This window comes from Hemiscyllium ocellatum, chromosome 2 (genome assembly GCF_020745735.1).
Source record: "Hemiscyllium ocellatum isolate sHemOce1 chromosome 2, sHemOce1.pat.X.cur, whole genome shotgun sequence".
In the NCBI taxonomy this organism is placed as follows: Eukaryota; Metazoa; Chordata; class Chondrichthyes; order Orectolobiformes; family Hemiscylliidae; genus Hemiscyllium; species Hemiscyllium ocellatum.
The window spans coordinates 106,595,664-106,615,436 of NC_083402.1; the positions used below are offsets into that span (position 1 = coordinate 106,595,664).

Below are 19,773 nucleotides of genomic sequence, written 5' to 3' on the forward strand. Positions count from 1 at the left end.
CTCAGCAGGCCTGACAGCACCTGTAGATAGAAAACAGAGTTAACGTTTCAAGTTCAGTTACCTTCATCAGAATTTTGTTTCCTGATAAGAGTTTTCTAATTCAAAGATTACCTAAAACTCCATTTTTTTAAACTGGAAAGGCTATGCAATACCTGGATATCTTAGCTCAGCTGTTGCTTCCACAGCTTAAAGTGGCCAGTATCAAAGCTTAGATTAAATGTTCACTGTTTGAATTAAAAGTGTAAATTACCTCTTCTGACAACTTGCTAAACCTATGCTTTTGAAGTCATTACTGAAAGGTTAAAATAAATAGGCTCTCAATCAGCATCCTCTCGCTAGCAGGTGTTTCAAGGAGATAAAGCTCTAAACTGCAGAATGAAACTTTGCTTATTTTACTGTCCTTTAATAGCAAGTGACAAATGTACATTATTTCATTCAAAAGCACAGTCACAACTGAGATGCAAGGAAAGTGAGAGGTGTTACATTTTATAGAAAGAAGCGAACCATAATATTGCGGTGAAAATAAGAACTAAAAGGGACTGAGGAGCACAACTGGTTCGTAACCACAAATCATTAAAAGTGACAATACAGCCGAAGATGAAAGTCTTTGATAAAGAGCTCCCACTTGTGGCCTATTACATAGAAGTCACGAGAAATGAAATACAGAAACTCTTTATCTAGCAAATGGCTAGACTGTAATACTGATCACATGGGTTGGTTGGTGTAAATTGCATGAGTAAATGCAAAAGAAGTCAAGAAATGTACACGTGGGAGAAGGGAATCAAAGAATTTGTTAATAGGTTTAGGTGAAGATGGATGAGAAGAAGGTTGTGTGCTGGTATGAACCTGTTGGGATAAATGATGTGTTTCAAGGAGATCAACCAGAAACTAGAATACGCTTTCTCTGACTAGAGATACTACCTGACCACCTGAGTATTTACAGTACTTGCTGTTTTATATTGATGTCCAATATACATTATGGTCCGTTCTTGTGCTGTGGATTCAATGTAAAGTCAACAAAGACACCCAAACTCTTATTCATTTGTTAGTGGATAGTTTCATTTGTAACTGCTCTTTCAAAGTGTTTGGTATTAGAGAGGGGAAAGTGGTAGTATTAGCAATGGTGACCATGAAATTACTGTACTGTCATTAAAAGTAACCCATCTAGTTTACTAATAACCTTTTAAACAAACAAATTTTCTATCCATATTCGATCTGCCCTATACGTAATTATAGTCCCACAACAATGTGGATGGTTCCTAATTATACCTTAAAATTGTAAAGCAAGTCACTCAGTTTATATTTAAGGTGACCTCAGGAACAATTGAGGACAGGCAATAAAGGCTGGTCAGACTAATGCTGCCCCATCCTGTGAATGAATAAAAAAAAGATAATGTACATACAAACTGTAGAAATGGACCGTATATACAGTTATAAGTTGATCTCATGTAAAAGTCAACCCTCTATTTTTGGCTTAAAAATCTGGAATGTTCAATAAAAGTTGACTGTAGTTCTTCACAGATAGCAGATCAACATTTGAGAGTCAAGGTATTATCCTGTACATAAATGTTACAATGAGGAAATTAATTATTTTTCATGCTATTATGTGTTTTGATGTACAATTCACACCAATATGGCACAAAACTTTAAGATGCATCAGGTCAGAGTCAGGTGACAACCTCTCTTTTTGTGCAACTCAGCTGAGATCAGTTCCCCTGTGGCACTTGTGGAATACAGTCACACACCTACCTGAGGTGCCACCTCTAACTACGGACAGTGCAGAAGAAGATCCATACAAGGATATCATTCATCCTGATGATTATGAAGCTTCATTTGGTGCTGAAGATGTTGAACAGTGATTTTGCAGGATTTTAATGAATTTTTGTATTTGACATGTTTAATTTGAGGTATACCATTTAATTATCATTTACAACCTTATTAGATTTCTACTTCAATTTTTGTATGAATAAATAAAAGCTTACTAATTCATTTTGTTTCTATTGTCTTTATCTGGTAATTACTGCAATTAGTTGCTTTTTTTTCTTTATATTGTTCACAGATCAATTGGGCTTCTGCTAATATTACAGTATTTTGGACCCTCGCATGAATTTCAGCCTCTTTCCTGATGAAGGGCTTATGCTCGAAACGTCGAATTCTCTATTCCTGAGATGCTGCCTGGCCTGCTGTGCTTTGACCAGCAACACATTTGCAGCTGTGATCTCCAGCATCTGCAGACCTCATTTTTTACTCTTAAAAGTAGTAGCCATGTAATAGGCAACCCTATAAATTTAACCTCAAAGTATAGTCTATAAACTTTGACATTTAAAGAGCATATATGGTAATTCTCAATTTTAAAACAAAACATTAGAATAGACCCATAGATGGCCCAGTCCACTCCTGCACTAAAATGACCAAATCAAATTTTTAAAATAAAGCAGCAGACTAACAATTCAATAAAATGTGAAACCCTACATAAAGCAGAGTGAAAACCTCAAAAACACAGCCATAACATAGAAAGTGAAAGTCATACCTAATCTTAATTGTACAGAAAAGGAAAACGTCTGGTCTACAAATCAAAACAAAATCAAAATCACAGAAAGAACAGAAACAGTTCAAAAATAATTTTACACAACTGCAACATTCAGGAAAGTCAACAGTGTCAAGGAGTAAAAAGCTGTGATCTTCAGATGTATGATCTATTACAAAATGTCATTTCTTATATGACTATCAATAAAATATTGTATGAATGGTATGTAATGTTGCTGTGCAAGGTTCAATAATTACAAAATGCGAAGGTTTTCTACATTAGCTTATGATATGGAGGTTCTTTTGGGGACAGGGAATTCCTTTTAAAGCCAAAATCCAAAAGCAATAATCATGTACAATTAGAATAAGAACTTAAAGTACTGGAAAAAGTCAGTAGAGCTGGCAGCACCTAAGGAGGTAGGAATAATAGTAAAGACATATTGGACTTAAAGCTTTGACTCTGTTTCCCTTTCTATAGATGCTGCTAGACCTGTTGATTGGTTTTCCAGACATTTATTTTCCTTCAGATTTCCATAGTTTTTCTTAATATTGAAAAATTAGACTTCACCAAGACAACATGCCTGTACATTTTATACATGCTAGTCAATTTCCTATGGCAATTGATTACATTTAAAAAAAGATTGTTTAAATAGCACTTTAAGTGACTACATGCCATCTTAAAGTATCTACAATGTTTCCCATAAAAGTAAATGCAGATTCTTTTGTAACAGACACACACAAAGCCATCACAGAAAAGATTCTTCTGGCTTTTGCAACTGATATGTTTTCCTTTCTTCCACCCCACAAAATATTATCTATTTCAAACCTCTCCCTTTCTCCTTGTTCCAACGTCTCCCTCCTCTCCCAAAAAAACTTTTCTCTACTATCCCAATCGGACAGCTTGTATTCCTCACCCTAAGGACACATCCCTTCCTCTGCATTCCTGACCTTCAAGAGCCAATTATAACCAAGTTCCTTCAATATCTCAAAAGCCACTATTTCTTCCTTTTCTCCACATACACTTATCTGCCGTGTGTTTAAAGTGGGATGGAATTTTGTTCATTTCAGATTGATTCCCTCATTTGTATACATTAAAACTCATCATCGCTTTGTTTTTTAAAAAGGGCCCTAATCTTTTAAAGGGATTCAAGCCACTTAGTTCTGGGCGCCAAATTAAAGATGTTCAACATGCAAAAACTCACAAGCAGAAAAGCAATTTAAGATTATTTTGACAAATGCGTCTCCTTTATGGTGATAGCTATATAAGTTGACTGTGAGTTTCAATACATTGTTTGCACTAATCATGACATCACAGGAATGTGTGCTGTTTTATCAGGACATTGTCATTATACCAAATGATATACAATGCATTATTCATCTGATATCTAGCTCATTTAAGAAGTAGGAGGTTCAACATTGTCACTTTTTAGAAAAATCTGTACTTGGAATAGTAGTTCCTACATAAAAAAAGTTTTATAAAACAAATTTTAATTTGCAGATGGCATCATGTGATGGACCTGTTAGCATGATGGATATAGGAAATCCAGGATGGGATAGTAGGGGACAATTGAGTAAATTACTGTAATTTATAATTTCACCTTCCCCATCACATTTCTAATTTCCAAATAAAGTAGTAATGCACAATTTCCATCTGCTTAGCTATGTAAGCGAGAGAACCTAACTCCGTCACCAGCCCAGCCAAGTCAGACTTCTGTTAGTGTGCAAAAGACAGAATGAGGAAGAAAGCGGATTATTTCTCATTATTCACTAAGTCTAATCTTCCTAATTGGGGCAATCCCTTCAGAAATGTTTTACTTAATTCAAGGGGATGCTCCTGAATATCAACGTATTACAAAAGAAATATTTTTAAGACTATACTGCTTTTTAATATTACAAAAAGTGAATATTGACTGCTTTAGACAAAAATAGTAATAATTTTCAAAGTCAACTTTTGAATTTACATCCTTCACCCACCTTCCCCACTACATATGAATGTCTAAGAATAATAAATAGTTTCTGATATTTAAGTTAACTAAAATGGTTGTCACATCTATCAAGATTTTAGGCATTGTTTTGCATATTTACTCACTTAAAGTTTTAATGGGTACTATTGGAAAATAAATGCAGTATCTTAAAAAATGCAGACGAGCAGATGAGTTTGTGGGTGAAAAAGAAATTCAACAGCCGTAATAAATTAAATGTGCAAAAAGATTAATGTGCAACTGTAAAAAAAAATGGATTTCTTCCTTTCTTTTATTGGATTTCCTTTTCTATTCCTACTTCAAGTCTTTAAGGTCAGATGACATTTGTAGATATTTGTAGTGTGCAGTACCACTCGGACCTCCTCAAACAGTGAAGCAGTCAAGGTTAAGCAAGCATGTTAAAGTAGGACCATCGCCAATAAGAGCAATTTGAACCATTTATTCTGAAATGGCATTACCAACACTGAATGCTCAAGTAACAATATCGAAGGGGAAAACTATTGAGCAGAAACTTAACTAAACAGACATAAACGTAACAGACGTATCAATATTATGGTTACAAGAGCAGGTCAAGTGATAGGAATTTTCTGGAGAATTATTTACCCCCCAACCCTGCCCACTATCTACAAGGCACAAATGGAAACAGCACAATGCTGAACACTTGCCTGGATGAGTGCAAATCTAACAACACTTATGAAGCTTAATGCAGAGCAACCTGCTTGATTGACATTCTCCATCTTAAAAGTTACATTCCTTCTACCACAATGGTGAAGCACTTACCATTTACAAAGTGCACTGAAGAATCTTTCCAATCTCTACTACCTAGAAGAGTAAGTGCAACAAATACATGGGAACACCACCAATTGCAGGATTCTCTTCCAGTCACTAGGACACCCTGACTTGGAACTATACAGTCTTTCCTTCAGAGATGCATCTAAGAGACTGTAGGCATAGTCACACACTATGGACTGCATCAGTACTGAGGCCTGTTCACCACAACCTACACAATGGCAAAAAGGATGGGCAATGAATGCTGTCGGTAATGTTAATACCTGATGAAAAATGGCTTTTTTTATACTAAAATCCTTTGAGTAAAAAGTACAGTCAGTAAATCTAGCAATCGTCCATGCTATATCAGCTCGGTTTTATGTAACTTATTGCAAATGATTGTCTTTAAAAGAAATGAGGAACTATCAAAGTATTTATGAAATGGTTATGGTGAAGACTAGTTTAACAATTATCTCAAGGGAGGTATATCCATTGGTCTTATTTCTCACTATATTTAAATGCCTGCTATAACACAGCAAGACCCAGTTGATTCTAATTTTTCTCAGCTTGCACATGTCCAGGTACCATCTCAAGGAGAAAGTGAGGACTGCAGATGCTGGAGAACAGAGTTGAAAAATGTGATGCTGGAAAAATACAGCAGGCAAGGCAGCATCCGAGGGGCAGGAGAATCGACGTTTCGGGTCATGTGGTCAGGGTCTGGCGATGGAGGAGGCCAAGGACCTGCATGTCCTTGGCAGAGTGGGAGGGGTGTAGGCCTCCCCCCTCACCTCCCTCCAAGGCCCCAATGGATCCTTCCATATCCATTGGAAGTTCACCTGCACCTCCACACACATCACTTACTGTATCCGTTGCACCCGATGTCGTCTCTTCTACATTGGGGAGACAGGCCACCTACTTGTGGAATGTTTCAGGGAACACCTCTGGGACACCCGCACCAACCAACCCAACCGCCCCGTGGCTGAACACTTCAACTCCCCCTCCCACTTTGCCAAGGACATGCAGGTCCTTGGCCTCCTCCATCGCCAGACCCTGATCACACAACGCCTGGAGGAAGAGCGCCTCATCTTCCGCCTAGGAACCTCCAACCACGTGGGATGAATGTAGATTTCTCCAGCTTCCTCACTTCCACCCCCCCAACCTTATCTCAGTCCCAACTCCTGGATTCAGCACCGCCCTCTTGATCTGCAATCTTCTACCAGACCTCTCTGCCCCCACCCCCTCTCCGGCCTATCACCCTCACCTCCTTTCACCTATCATACTCCCAGCACCTCCCCCCCTCCCCTAAATTCCCTCCCCCCTACCTTTTATCTCAGCCCGCTTGGCACACCAGCCTCATTCCTGAAGAAGTGCTTATGCTCGAAACGTCTATTCTCCTGCTCCTTGGATGCTGCCTGGCCTGCTGTGTTTTTTCAGCACCACATTTTTCAACACAAGAACCATCTCAATCCTGTTTGATGGGAACTCTGTAGAGCAACTTGCTGATGACAACTAATTTTGATTCTCAGTACAAAGTATATGGGTTCTGTGCAACAGAAACAATTAAAAGAGCCACATCCACAGCACAGAAAGTTTTAAACAAGTTTGTCTTGATATCTGTACCTGATGGGCAGAGGGAGATGCTTCTGAGAAAGCAATTTCCCAGCATTTGCTTTCTCCTTTAAGCAAGGCCAATAAATTCAACTGTTCTGAGAACAAAAAGAATATGGTTATGGGTGTTGGAGATAACTCATTTACAGCCCCAGTACACCATTGCAAAGGTTGCAGAGTGTCCTAGGCCCAAACATCTCCAGCTGCTCCATCTTTCATCACAATATCAGATGTGAATTGTTCACTAATTATTGCACATTGGTCAGTTCCATTCACAACTGACCAGAGAATGAAATATTACATTCCTGCAAACAGAAAGATCTGGACAACATTTAGGCTTGGGCTTGGTCAATCAGTGCAGTCAATGATCATCTCCAAAGAAAAGAATCTTCCCTTGACATTCAAAAGCATGATCACTGTCAACACTATGAGTATCATTTTGACCACAAACATAAATGGATTAGCTGTATAAACACAATGGCTACAAAACTATTCACCATCCACAAGGATAAGTCAGGACTGTGATGAAATATCCTTCACTTGCTTGGATGAGTGCACTCCAACACCATCATGCAGGTAAAAGCAGCCTCCTTGATTAGCCCAATAGATCAGCACAATAGACTCTGTAGAATGAATAGAGCCATAGAGATGTACAGCACGGAAACAGACCCTTCGGTCCAACCCGTCCATGCCGACCAGATATCCCAACCCAATTTAGTCCTACCTGCCATCAACCGGCCCAATATCCCTCCAAACCCTTCCTATTCATATACCCTTCCAAATGCCTGATAACTGTTGCAATTGTACCAGCCTCCACTGCTTTCTCTGGCAGCTCATTCCATACACGTACCACCCTCTGCATGAAAAAGTTGCCCCTTAGGTCTCTTTTATATCTTTCCCCTCTCATCCAAAACCTATGCCTTCTAGTTCTGGACTCGCCCACCCCAGGAAAAAGACTTTGCCTATTTACCCTATCCATGTCCCTCATAATTTTATAAACTTCTATAAGGTCATCCGTCAGCCTCCAACGCTCCAGGGAAAACAGCTCCAGCTTATTCAACCTCTCCCTATAGTTCAAATTCTCCAACCTTGGCAATATTCTTGTAAATCTTTTCTGAACTCTTTCAAGTTTCACAACTTCTTTCCAACAGGAAGGAGACCAGAATTGCACGTAATATTCCAACAGTGGCCTAACCAATGTCCTGTACAGCCACAACATGACCACCCAACTCCTGTACTCAATACTCTGACCAATAAAGGAAAGCATGCCAAATGTCTTCATCATTACCCTACATACCTGCGACTCCACTTTCAAGGAGCTATGAACCTGCACTCAAGGTCTCTTTGTTCAGCAACACTCCCTAGGAACTTACCATTAAGTGTATAAGTCCTGCTAAGATTTACTTTCCCAAAATGCAGCACCTCGCATTTATCTGAATTAAATTCCATCTGCCACTTCTCAGCCCATTGGCCCATCTGGTCAAGATCCTATTTTAATCTGAGGTAACCCTCTTCGCTGTCCACTTCACCTCCAATTTTGGTGTCATCTGCAAACTTACTAACTATGCCTCTTATGTTCGCATCCAAATCATTTATGTAAATGACAAAAAGCAGAGGGCCCAGCACCGATCCTTGTGGCACTCCATTGGTCACAGGCCTCCAGTCTGAAAAACAACCCTCCACCATGCCCCTCTGGCTTCTACATTTCAGCCAGTTCTGTATCCAAATGGCTAGTTCTTCCTGTATTCCATGAGATCTAACCTTGTTAATCAGTTTCCCATGGGGAACCTTGTTGAATGCCTTACTGAAGTCCATATAGATCACATCTACTGCTCTGCCCTCATCAATCCTCTTTGTTACTTCTTTAGAAAACTCAATCACGTTTGTTAGACATGATTTCCCATGCACAAAGCCATGCTGACCATCCCTAATCAGTCCTTGCCTTTCCAAATACATGTACATCCTGTCCCTCAGAATTCCCTCTATCAACTTGCCCACCAGCGAGGTCAGGCTCACCGGTCTGTAGTTCCCTGGCTTGTCCTTACTGCCCTTCTTAAACAGTGGCACCACATTTTCCAACCTCCAGTCTTTCGGTACCTCACCTGTGACTATCGATGATACAAATATCTCAGCAAGAGGCCCAGCAATCACTTCTCTAGCTTACCACAGAGTTCTCGGGTACATCTGATCAGGTCCTGGGGATTTATCCACCTTTACCCGTTTCAAGACATCTGCACTTCCTCCTCTGTAATCTGGACATTTTGCAAGATGTCACCATCTATTTCCCTACAGTCTATATCTTCCATATCCTTTCCACAGTAAATACTGATGCAAAATACCATTTAATATCTCCCCCATTTTCTGTGGCTCCACACAAAGGCCACCTTGCTGATCTTTGAGGGGCCCTATTCTCTCCCTAGTTACCTTAATGTATTTGTAAAAACCCTTTGGATTCTCCTTAATTCTATTTGCCAAAGCTATCTCATGTCCCCTTTTTGCCCTCCTGATTTCACTCTTAAGTATACTCCTACTTCCTTTATACTCCTCAAAGGATTCACTCGATCTATCCTTACATATGCTCCCTTCTTTTTCTTAACCCAACCCTCAATTTCTTTAGTCATCCAGCATTCCCTATACCCACCAGCCTTTCCTTTCACCCTGACAGGAATATACTTTTTCTGGATTCACGTGATCTCATTTCTGAAAGCTTCCCATTTTCTAGCCATCCATTAATCTGCGAACATCTGCCTCCAATCAGCTTTTGAAAGTTCTTGCTTAATAACCTCAAAATTAGCCTTCCTCCAATTTAGAACTTCAACGTTTAGATCTGATCTATCCTTTTCCATCACTATTTTAAAACTAAGAGAATTATGGTCGCTGGCCCCAAAGTGCTCCCCCACTGACTCCTCAGTCACCTGCCCTGCCTTATTTCCCAAGAGTAGGTCAAGTTTTGCACCTTCTCTAGTAGGTACATCCACATACTGAATCTAGGAGGTTAGGTAGAAGGTTAAAAAGCAGATCTTTGAAGGTGTATTCTGGTGTCACGTTCCAGTGAGAGCAGATAAATGGCTGTAGATACGGCATAATGAGGAAAAATTCAGATTTTTGGATTATCAGGATCTCTTCTGAGGCAGAAAGTCCTGTTCAAAAGAGATGGGCTTCAGCTGAACTTGGTGGAGAGTTTTGCTCATTTTATTTCAGGAGCCTTTAAGTTAGTTGGGGAAAGGGGTGGGAGATTCCTACATTGTAGTGAAAATGGTAAGGCAGATGAGGATGGTTCTGAATCAAAAACGTTAATTTGAAAAGACAGACAGGTGTAAGTCAGAGAATGAGGTAACGCTGAATTAAACTGCCTTTATCGGCCAGTGCATTGAGTACAGGAGTTGGGAGGTCACGTACTGGACATTGGTTAGGCCACTTTTGGAATACTATGTGCAAATCTGACCTCTGTGCTATAGGAAGAATGTTGCCAATCCTGAAAGGGTTCAGAAAAGATTTGCAAGGCTGTTGCCGAGTTGAAGGGTTTGGGCTGAATAAACTGGGGCTAGTTTCTTGGAGCGTAGAAGGCTGAGGGGTGACCTTATATAAGTTTAGAAAATCATGATAGGCATGAATAGGGTGAATGGCCAAGGCTTTTTCCTCCCAAGGTAGGGGAATTCAAAACCAGAGGGCATAGATTTAAAGTGAGAGGGGAAGGAATTTAAAGGGACTTAAGGAACAACATTTTCTCGCAGAGTGTGCTACGTGTATGGGATGAGCTGCCAAAGAAAATGGTGGAGGCTGGTACAATTACAACATTTAAAAGGCATTTGGCTGGATACATGAATAGGAAGGGTTTCAAGGGATATGGGCCAAATAATGACAAATGGGACTAGATTAGTTTACAATATCTGTTCAACATGGACAAGTTAGACCGAAGGTTCTGCTTCTCTGCTGTGTGACTCTATGACTCCATCCACCGCATTAATCATTCAGTCTACTCAATATTGGGCAGCAATGCATACTGGATACAAGATGCACTACAGCATTGAACCAAGACTCCTTTGACAAAACCTTCCAAACCCATGACCTCTACCATCTAGAAAGACAAAGGCAGCAGAGACATGAAGACATCTTGATTAGTCTAGAGATAAAATGTTATGAGGAAAATACAGGGAGTAGATCAGCCTACTGAATAGCAGAGCAGGTTCGAAGGGCCCAACAGTCTATTCATGCTCCTATTTCCGATGGATTTATCACACCTGGCAGGTTGTCCTCCAAGGCACACAGCATTCCGATTTGGAACTGTAGCACTGATATTTCACTGTAACTAGAATTCCCTTCCTAACAGCAATGGAGGGGTACATATAGTAGATGGACAGCCCTAATTCATGAAGACAGCTCATTAATATCTTCTTCGGGGCAATAAAGGATGAGTAACAACTGCAGGTTTTGCCAGAAATCAGATCCCACAAAAGAATGCAAATAAAAACTGCTATGTTGAATATAGCTAACAGGTTTGTCATAATCACATAATTGATTACCCTACAGGGACCAAGTACAAGTGTTCATGCGTCAAATCCATTCTTTCTCTAGTCATGTAGTCTCTGCTCACTTCAGTATTCCCTCTCAGCTCTTTGTTCCATTGTGCTTCAAGGCAACCTTTTTTTTAATAAAACAAGCTTTATACATGGATAAAAACTAAAGTAAATGTGTTGCATGAAATTAAACTCAACAGGTTCTGTGAAACACCTTGTATTCAGTCTAATATCAGTTCACTCAGTTCTAAAGCCAACACTATTGATCAATATTTCAGAGCAAATATAATTTGCTATCATAATGTAAATGCTAATCCACATTTGTGAGGTTAATAAGCCCATGTATTTATTTCATTCAGGAAACAGACTGGAAAAAGCTACAACATTGTACTTAACTAATGACACAAATTTTGATTTCCATCATGGTTTGAAGAGGGGCCATTAAAATTGTTTGCTTTTGCAAACTTATCACAACCAAAATACTCACAGCAATGTCTTCTGGGTACAGATCATCACTGAAGGAACCATCATCAAATATAACTTGATAGAAGGTCTGCGATGAAATCCCAGTCACTCTGCAACTATAGTATCGTCCATTCTTGTGTTTAGAGATGACTGTCTGTCCAACTGTTAAGTCTTGAAATAAAGTTTTGCTTTTCTTTTTTGAGGAAAAAAAAATAAAAATAAAAATTTCACTTGAAGAATTATTTACAGAACAGAGTTTTCTGAAAAGGAACATAACATGACAGAGGTATAATAATGTTAGTATTGCAACTTTTATTTTAGACTTCTGCAAAGTAAAGTTCAATTATTTTCCATTAAAAACAATAGAACAGTGGTACATGGGTCAGTTAATTGTTTATAAAAAAAGTAGGGAGGGAAGCGACGGCCTCGTAATATTATTGCTAGAGTATTAATCCAGAAACTCAGCTAAAGTCCTGGGGACCTAGGTTCAAATCCCACCATGGCAGATGATGGAATTTGAATTATTGATAAAAATATGGCATTAAGAATTTATTAATGACAATGAAACCTCTGTCAATTGTCAGAAAAACCTATCTGGTTTACTAATATCCTTCAGGGAAAGAAATCTGCCACCCTCACCTGGTCTGGCTTACACGAGAGTCCAGACCCAAACAATGTGGTTGACTCTCAAATAACCTCTGAAGCCACTCAGTTGTACCAATTGCTACAAAGTCTCTTCCAGGACAACTACAGACAAGTAATAAATGCTGGCCAGCAAACAATGCCCACATCCCACAAATGAATTAATCAAAAACTCATTCAAATACAAGGCAAAAATCTCAATAAACAATTAATTTATTCTGTGGTTAAACTGAACAATTGCATTATCTTTAACCAAGGATAAAAACTAAAGTAAATGTGTTGTATGAAATTAAACTCATTAGGTACTGTGAAGCATCTTGTGTTCAGTCCAATAGCAATGCATTTAGTTCTAAAACAAACATTGTTGATCAATACTTCAGACCAAGTATAATTAGCTACCAGAATCTAAATGTTAATTCACATTTGTAAATACAATCAGTGACCTGCTAATAAAAATAATATTTTACTTCCTTCAGGAAATTAGAAAAGGATGTGAAAAACACGTGCAGTCACAATATTCTACACGTGTCTCACAAGCTACCCATATAGAATATTGTAAATAAATGGATTTCAATTTTCTTTAAATGATTTCCCTTCATCCACTCAGAGAATGTTGCTCAATAAGATTAGAAAAAGTAGAGCAAAAAAATAATGCCAGAGTGTCTGAACACAGAATTTACAAATTCAAAATATGTTAACATGAACTCTAGGGCAACAGCAATTGCAACTGAGTGAAATACTTACTACACTGAGATTTGTCTTGTGTCTGAAGCATGTGATAAGGACTACATATGGCCAGTCATCTGGTTCCATTATGACTCCAGCTGCATGCGCACAAGTTACATGAAAGGATGTTGGGCAACGTCCATATGAACACTGAATGCAAGCACCCAAAGTCTTCTTAACTCTTTTTCTACAAAAGACACATTTCTGTTGGGAGAAAGAAAAGAGTTAATTTTGATACATACTCTGATCAATCATCTCCAGATTTACAAGTACTCAGGAAAATTAGTTTCTTTCTCAATGTACCCAATTAAATATTCTAACTAACAGTAAAATGCTAAGTTATTCATCCAGCTTTTTGAAAAAAATTATTCCTTTCTTCTATTTTGCAAGGAATACCCTGTCATAAGCAAAAAGCAAGTTAATTGCTGTTACTGAATGGGAGCAGAGCATGGATAATGTACAGTATTGTTTCAATGAGGTGTTATTATGCAGTGGTAGATTACAGGTTCCTACATGATGAAAAGACTTACATTTGTATAGTGCCTCAGCAGTCACAAATTACTTCCATTGGAAATGCAGGACAATTTACTTGGATATGTTTATCTTTTATGTAGACTAGAGCTGCAATCACATTATGCACAATAAGATCTCACTGATAGCAATGAGACAAATAAATGGATGACTCTTTTTGGTGCTGGTGGATAAGAAAGAAGTATGCTCAAGGACTTTTAAGAAATATCCTCTTTTTGATTAGTGCCGCGAGAGCTTTGAAGCTCACTTTTTTTTTTAAATGTGCAAGAACCGATATTGGACTGGGGTGGAGAAAGTTAAAAATCACACAACACCAAGCTCAAAAGCTAGTGCTTCTAAATAAACCTGTTGAACCATAACCTGGTGTTGTCTGATTTTTAAATTTGCCCACCTTTTTTAAGTACAGGTAATTTCTTATCCTAAGGTCAACATCTCTGTTAATGGGGTATAGGCTGCACCCTTTCAAAGAAGTCCTTCCACTCTCGTGTCCATTAACTGATGCTGGGTCAACCTTGGGTCTAATAAATCCTGGCAAACAAAACCTGAAAATGTTCCCATTATCCTAATCAGCTGGAGTTCATCATATTCCTTATTTAATTATTTTCTGGATCACTTTCAAGTTCTGTTATTATCAATCCAGTTTCTCAATTTCAAGTATTTCAGGATCCTTCCTGCTTTTTCTTTGAGTTGGTTATTTTCTTTCTTCCAAACTCTGCTAATCAATGCCTTCTAAAAATTTCACTCTAACTCCCTGCAAACCTCTCAGTGTCTTTGCACCAAACAAATCTGCTTTTACAGAAAAATGTAATTCTTTCCCCTGTCCTTACTGAGTAACACTGTATACAGATGGGCAATTGGTGAACAAATTCAACATTACAAATTTATCAAAATAATCTCACCACCTCCATCATCACAAAGACATTTCAAATTGTCCTTAACTCTCCTTTGATTTTGTGAAGAATAGTGATATTCAAATTTTCCAATTACATTCTTGCATTTGAGCAACAGAAGTGATCAAAGGTTCTGTAGTGGAGAGTGCCCAAAGGATTGAACTAGCAGAAAACCATTATCAAATTTTGAGGTCTAAGCATTGGCTTAGGAGTAGCTTTCAAGCCTCTAAATGGGCAAGGTTCATACTCGACTCCAAATATTCAGGGCAAATGGTGGCCAGAGCTCATTTTAGGTTTGAACTCTGTGCTGAGATCCAGCAGTATACACAAATCTGGCAGAGGTGTACTTGTCAGAATCTTCATTGTGTGAATGGTGTGGTAGAATTAGTAAGGGGAGGCAATATTACAGCATTTAGTTTGAGGATGGTAGCAGGACAAATGGGCACAGGACAGATCCAGAAGAATTAGAAAACAGATAAAAAGAATTAGGAAACAGAAAAGTAGAACAGAGTCCCTGACTGAGGAAGTGCACTAAAAATGTGAATTGAAACCACATAACCTTGGCCCACGGGAGTGGCACGGTGCCTCAGTGGTTAGCACTGCTGCCTGTCAGCGCCAGAGATCCAGGTTCAATTCTACCCCCACGAGACTGTAGGTGTGGAGTTTGCACATTAACCCTGTGTCGGCGTGGGTTTCCTCCAGGTGCTCAGTTTCCTCCCACAGTCCAAAAATGCGTAGGTTAGGTGGATTGACCATGTTAAATTGCCCACAGTGTTCAGGAATGTGCAGGTTAGGTGGATTAGCCATGGGAAATGTAGGGTTACAGGGATGCGGTACGGTGGTGAGTCTGGCCAGGATGCTTTTCAGTGGGTCGGTGTGGACTCGATAGGCCAGATGGTCTGCTTCTATACTATGGGGATTCTATGCTTCTATGATCACTGAGATTATCATTGTAAGGTCACACAGGTGTTATAGAAAGGTCCTAATTGTCATGACCATTCCTTGTGAAAAATCAAGAATTCTAATTTATTGTATAGCCATAAGACATAGACAGAGATTGAGGCAATTTTTAAAATTTGAGAAACAACAATAGATGCAATTTAATGCAAAGTGAGAGGTAAGGAATCGGTTAATCAGTTTTTCTTCCATACTGCAGTTTAACATTTGCCTGTTAATTGAGATTGCCTGAAGATTAAAAGTACAATCACCAAATAGCTTGCTTTATTTTCCCGACATGAATGTTTAATACAAATGAAATGGCCACTGAACTGTTGAATTAAGACCAATCTCAAAGCAATAATCAACTTAGACAATAAGTCAAAACTGATAATTTAATTAGCTGATCAGTTAGAGTGAGAATATTGGAATGGATACGATACAGCAATTGGAGCACTCACCATGAGAAAATAACTTATGAAATCTGAAGGTGATACAAAATGCAGACAGAGGAGTTTCCTCTATTCAGTCAACATTTGGGGGTTGCAGGTTAGGGAGCGCAAATCCACAGCTGCTAGGACAGCACAAGCTTTTCAGTGCTGAATGAAAGTTCTACAGTGTAACCATCAGACATGCAAAGTGTCATGCATAAGTGTTCAAAAAGGGAGGTTTCATAAAATGGAAGAAAAGATAGCTGATTCAAGTCTAATCAACATAAAATGTCAACTCAAAACTGTGACATGTTTTAGATTCTTCACCTAATACTAACGAGGTTGTAGAATAGAGAAATTTTTATTTGTCATTTCTACCATATACAGTAAAAACGAGACAGCATTCCTTCAGCACTGAGGATGTTACATGGACAGCACAAACTACACATGGCATAAAGCGTATAAGAGGTGCAAAACACACGCAAGTTACAGTGTAACAGAAGAATGTTGGATTATAGACATTTTTAAAGCAGCCATACGAAAGAATTTCAGATTGGAAAGAATCCGATTATACTGTGTTGAGGAGCCTGATGGCTTGGGGGAAGAAACTGTTGCACAATCTGGCCATGAGAAACCATATGCTCTGGTATCTTCTGCCAGATGGGAGGAGGGAGAAGAGTTTGAGTGAGGGGTGTGTGGGGTCTTCCATAATGCTCTTAGCCTTTCGGATGCAGCATGTGGAGTAAGTATCTGTAATGGAGGGAAGAGAGACTCTGACGATCTTCTCAGCTGTCCTCAGCTGTATTCTAAGTATTGCTGTTCAATGCATGCTTATTGTGTACACAATGAATCTGTGAAGATTTGTCAATTAATGCTATAAACCTTATTAGGTTTAAGAGTAAATTAAACGTAAAATGCCTACATCAGATGACAGTAACAAAACTGAGACACGCTTTGGAAAGCATTTAAATCATTTTAAACTATCAAAATTGAAAGTACTACAGACAAAGGATCTTAGATCTCATCACAGAATGTGAGGCATTTACAAGAGCAAGTAAATTATGCACAATATAGCTCAGACTTCAGAAAGGATACTGCATTGGCTTAGCATCAAACGAACCTGGTAGAAGCCTACTTGATTGACTGAAGGCAACTGTATTTAGATTCCAAGGTTCAAACCATTAGGTTCAAACATAGTCATCACTAAGACTGGTTCAACGAAAACTGCACTGAAATATGTGATCACCTGAAATAAAAACTGGTAACCTTCATTGCCTGGCAGAGTATCCCAAAGTCACAAGTCAATAAAGCAGCATTCCTACAGCTCATGGCTGCACTCAAAGACAAATCGAGAAGATAAATGCAGTGAAAATAAAAAGATCAAGAGATCCAACAATATAGTGACCATCACCACCATCAGGTCTATGGGTCAAGATAAAATGAACAAACTCTTCCTTGCTTAGAGGATGGCGCTTGCATGAAAATGCCATGCTAAGTGCTGGGGAGAATATTCTGATCAATTCCTCAACCATGATTTTTAAAATTCTTGCAAGTGGTGTTGGCTTCACTGACATTTGCTGCCACTGCTACTATCTTGAGAATTCATAATTGTTGTAGATGATTGTTTCCAGGCCATCCTCTGTACTCTATGGTAGAACTCATAGGTGAACCACAATGATGATACAGCTGCAATAGGCAATAAAATTCATAAAAATAATAACAACCATGCAGCATGATGGCATTCCAGCTGAGGTCTCCAAAGCTGATAGGCTTCTTCTGAGAGCATGACTCCATGCACACACCTGCAGATTTCTGAAGAAAAATCTCTCTATCCACAATTTTCCCCAACAACTTACAACTTCAGGAATGTAACAACTGCAGCTATTTTCAAGAGGGGAGATAAATCATGCTGTGGAAACTATCAAGGTACCTTCTGCTTAACCATCACAGGGAAAATACTGATACACATTATCCTGAATCATCTAATTCTTGTAATTGAGAAAATCTTCCCAATAACACCATGTGTCAGTGTTCCAGGCAAATTTTCAACAGAGATAATGGTTGCTCAAAAAAGCCAAGAAAAATATTGAGAACACCACCAGGAATTCTTCACTCCATTCATTCTGATCAATACAACTTGACTCAGTAAACTGTGAAGCTCTGTGGATTATGCCCCAAAGATTTAAATTCTCAAAATACATCATTTTGATATGACTGTAGCTGTCTTGAGTGGGAGATCTAATACAGATACCTTCAGAATTCAGCCCTGTGTTATTCATCTCAAAGATCAACTAAAGGAACATAGGAGTAAGTGTAGAGTCAAGGAGGGCGGCACTGGAAAAGCATAGCAGGTCAGGCAACATCCAAGGAGCAGGACACTTGATGTTTCAGGCATAAGCCCTTGATCAGGAATGAAGGGTGTATGCCTGAAACGTTGACTCTCCTGCTCCTTGGATGCTGCCTGACCTGCTATGCTTTTCCAGTACCACTCTTCTCAACTCTGACTTCTCCAGCATCTGCAGTCCTCACATTCTTCTGGGAGCAGATGTAGGCCATTCAGCCCCTCTAGTCTGTTCTGTCATTCAACAAGATCATGTCAGATTTGTGGCTCCATATTCTTGCCTTTGGCCCATATCCTTTAATACCCTTATTTAACAAAAAATTAGCTAACTCAGATTGAAAATTAACAACTGATCTGGCATCAACTGTCTTTTGTGGAGGAGAATCTAAAATATTTCAAATTGAATATAACAAATTAAGTTGCTAAGGCTAAAAAGTGACAGAGTTGCCTTGATGATCTGATCCAATTCAGTCATTTTACTGTACTATTTATACCCACTTTGAAACACTGGCTACAATTTGACCAGCCCTGTGGGGAGGACAGAGAGGCGGAAAAGTTCTGGAGGTTTTCACCAACTTAACTTACTCCTTTTAGAGGAGACCTCATCCCTTTTTCTTATGGTTGAAGGCTTAGCTTTGGCCACTGATGGTGGTATTGAGCCTCTGGCTGGGTGGGTATCCATGGGTGGACTGCCATACTTAGTGACTGGCAGTCACTTAGTTGAAAACTACTGGGATTATGCCTCCTTGGATCCTACCACCGGCTGTAGCAGGAACATCTCCTGTATTTGACACTGGTGGTTGACGTTCAAGAGGAGAGCAAACATTAAACCCATCGTTTAGTTACAATGTGGCCTATATCCTTCCTTATAAGATTGAACACGAGGACTGAAAGGATTTAGTATAACCTGCCACAGAAAATAGGGCTAACTGTAGGAATTCTATTTTCTGCATGAGCTTAGAAAATGTCATGAAGGTTAGAATAAGTTGTGAAGAATTCAAAGCTACAATTATCAGTCCACTTAACTGGCCTGTAAGTGGAAAATCAATAACTAGAATGTTCAATACACTTGCATTTGGTGTGATTGCCTTTGTAAATGGCAAACACAAAGCCCCAAGAAAACTGGCTTTCATCTACTCTCATGAAGAACCTGAAACTCTGCCAAGTCAATGAGAGAAAGATTTAACAAATCACTGGTGTAACTGCAGTATCCAACACTGATTGCTTTGTCTGATGAAAGCCAGAGCCAATAACAATTTGCATTTATGTAGCAACTAAGAGGGCTGAAGTCAGTGGCCAGGATGCAAAGTTTGTGGCAGGAGCTGAGAATAATGGTTTTGGTCTTTCAGATGTTTAGTGAGAGAAAACTGCATACATCCAAGACAGGAGGCTAGACTATCAGTTTAACAA

General features: G+C 39.0%; 1 protein-coding gene across 2 annotated transcripts in view; it reads right to left on the minus strand.

Moving 5' to 3' along the window:
• Positions 1-19,773, minus strand: part of LOC132824466 (lysine-specific demethylase 4C-like) — a 436,488-nt gene that overhangs the window by 50,716 nt on the left and 365,999 nt on the right. For both annotated transcript variants that reach the window (XM_060839018.1, XM_060839010.1), the window contains 2 exons: positions 13,253-13,438; positions 11,889-12,059 (listed from right to left, as the gene is read on the minus strand). In XM_060839018.1, coding sequence (XP_060695001.1) covers positions 11,889-12,059; positions 13,253-13,438 — 357 coding nt within the window. The remainder of the gene's footprint in view (positions 1-11,888; positions 12,060-13,252; positions 13,439-19,773) is intronic.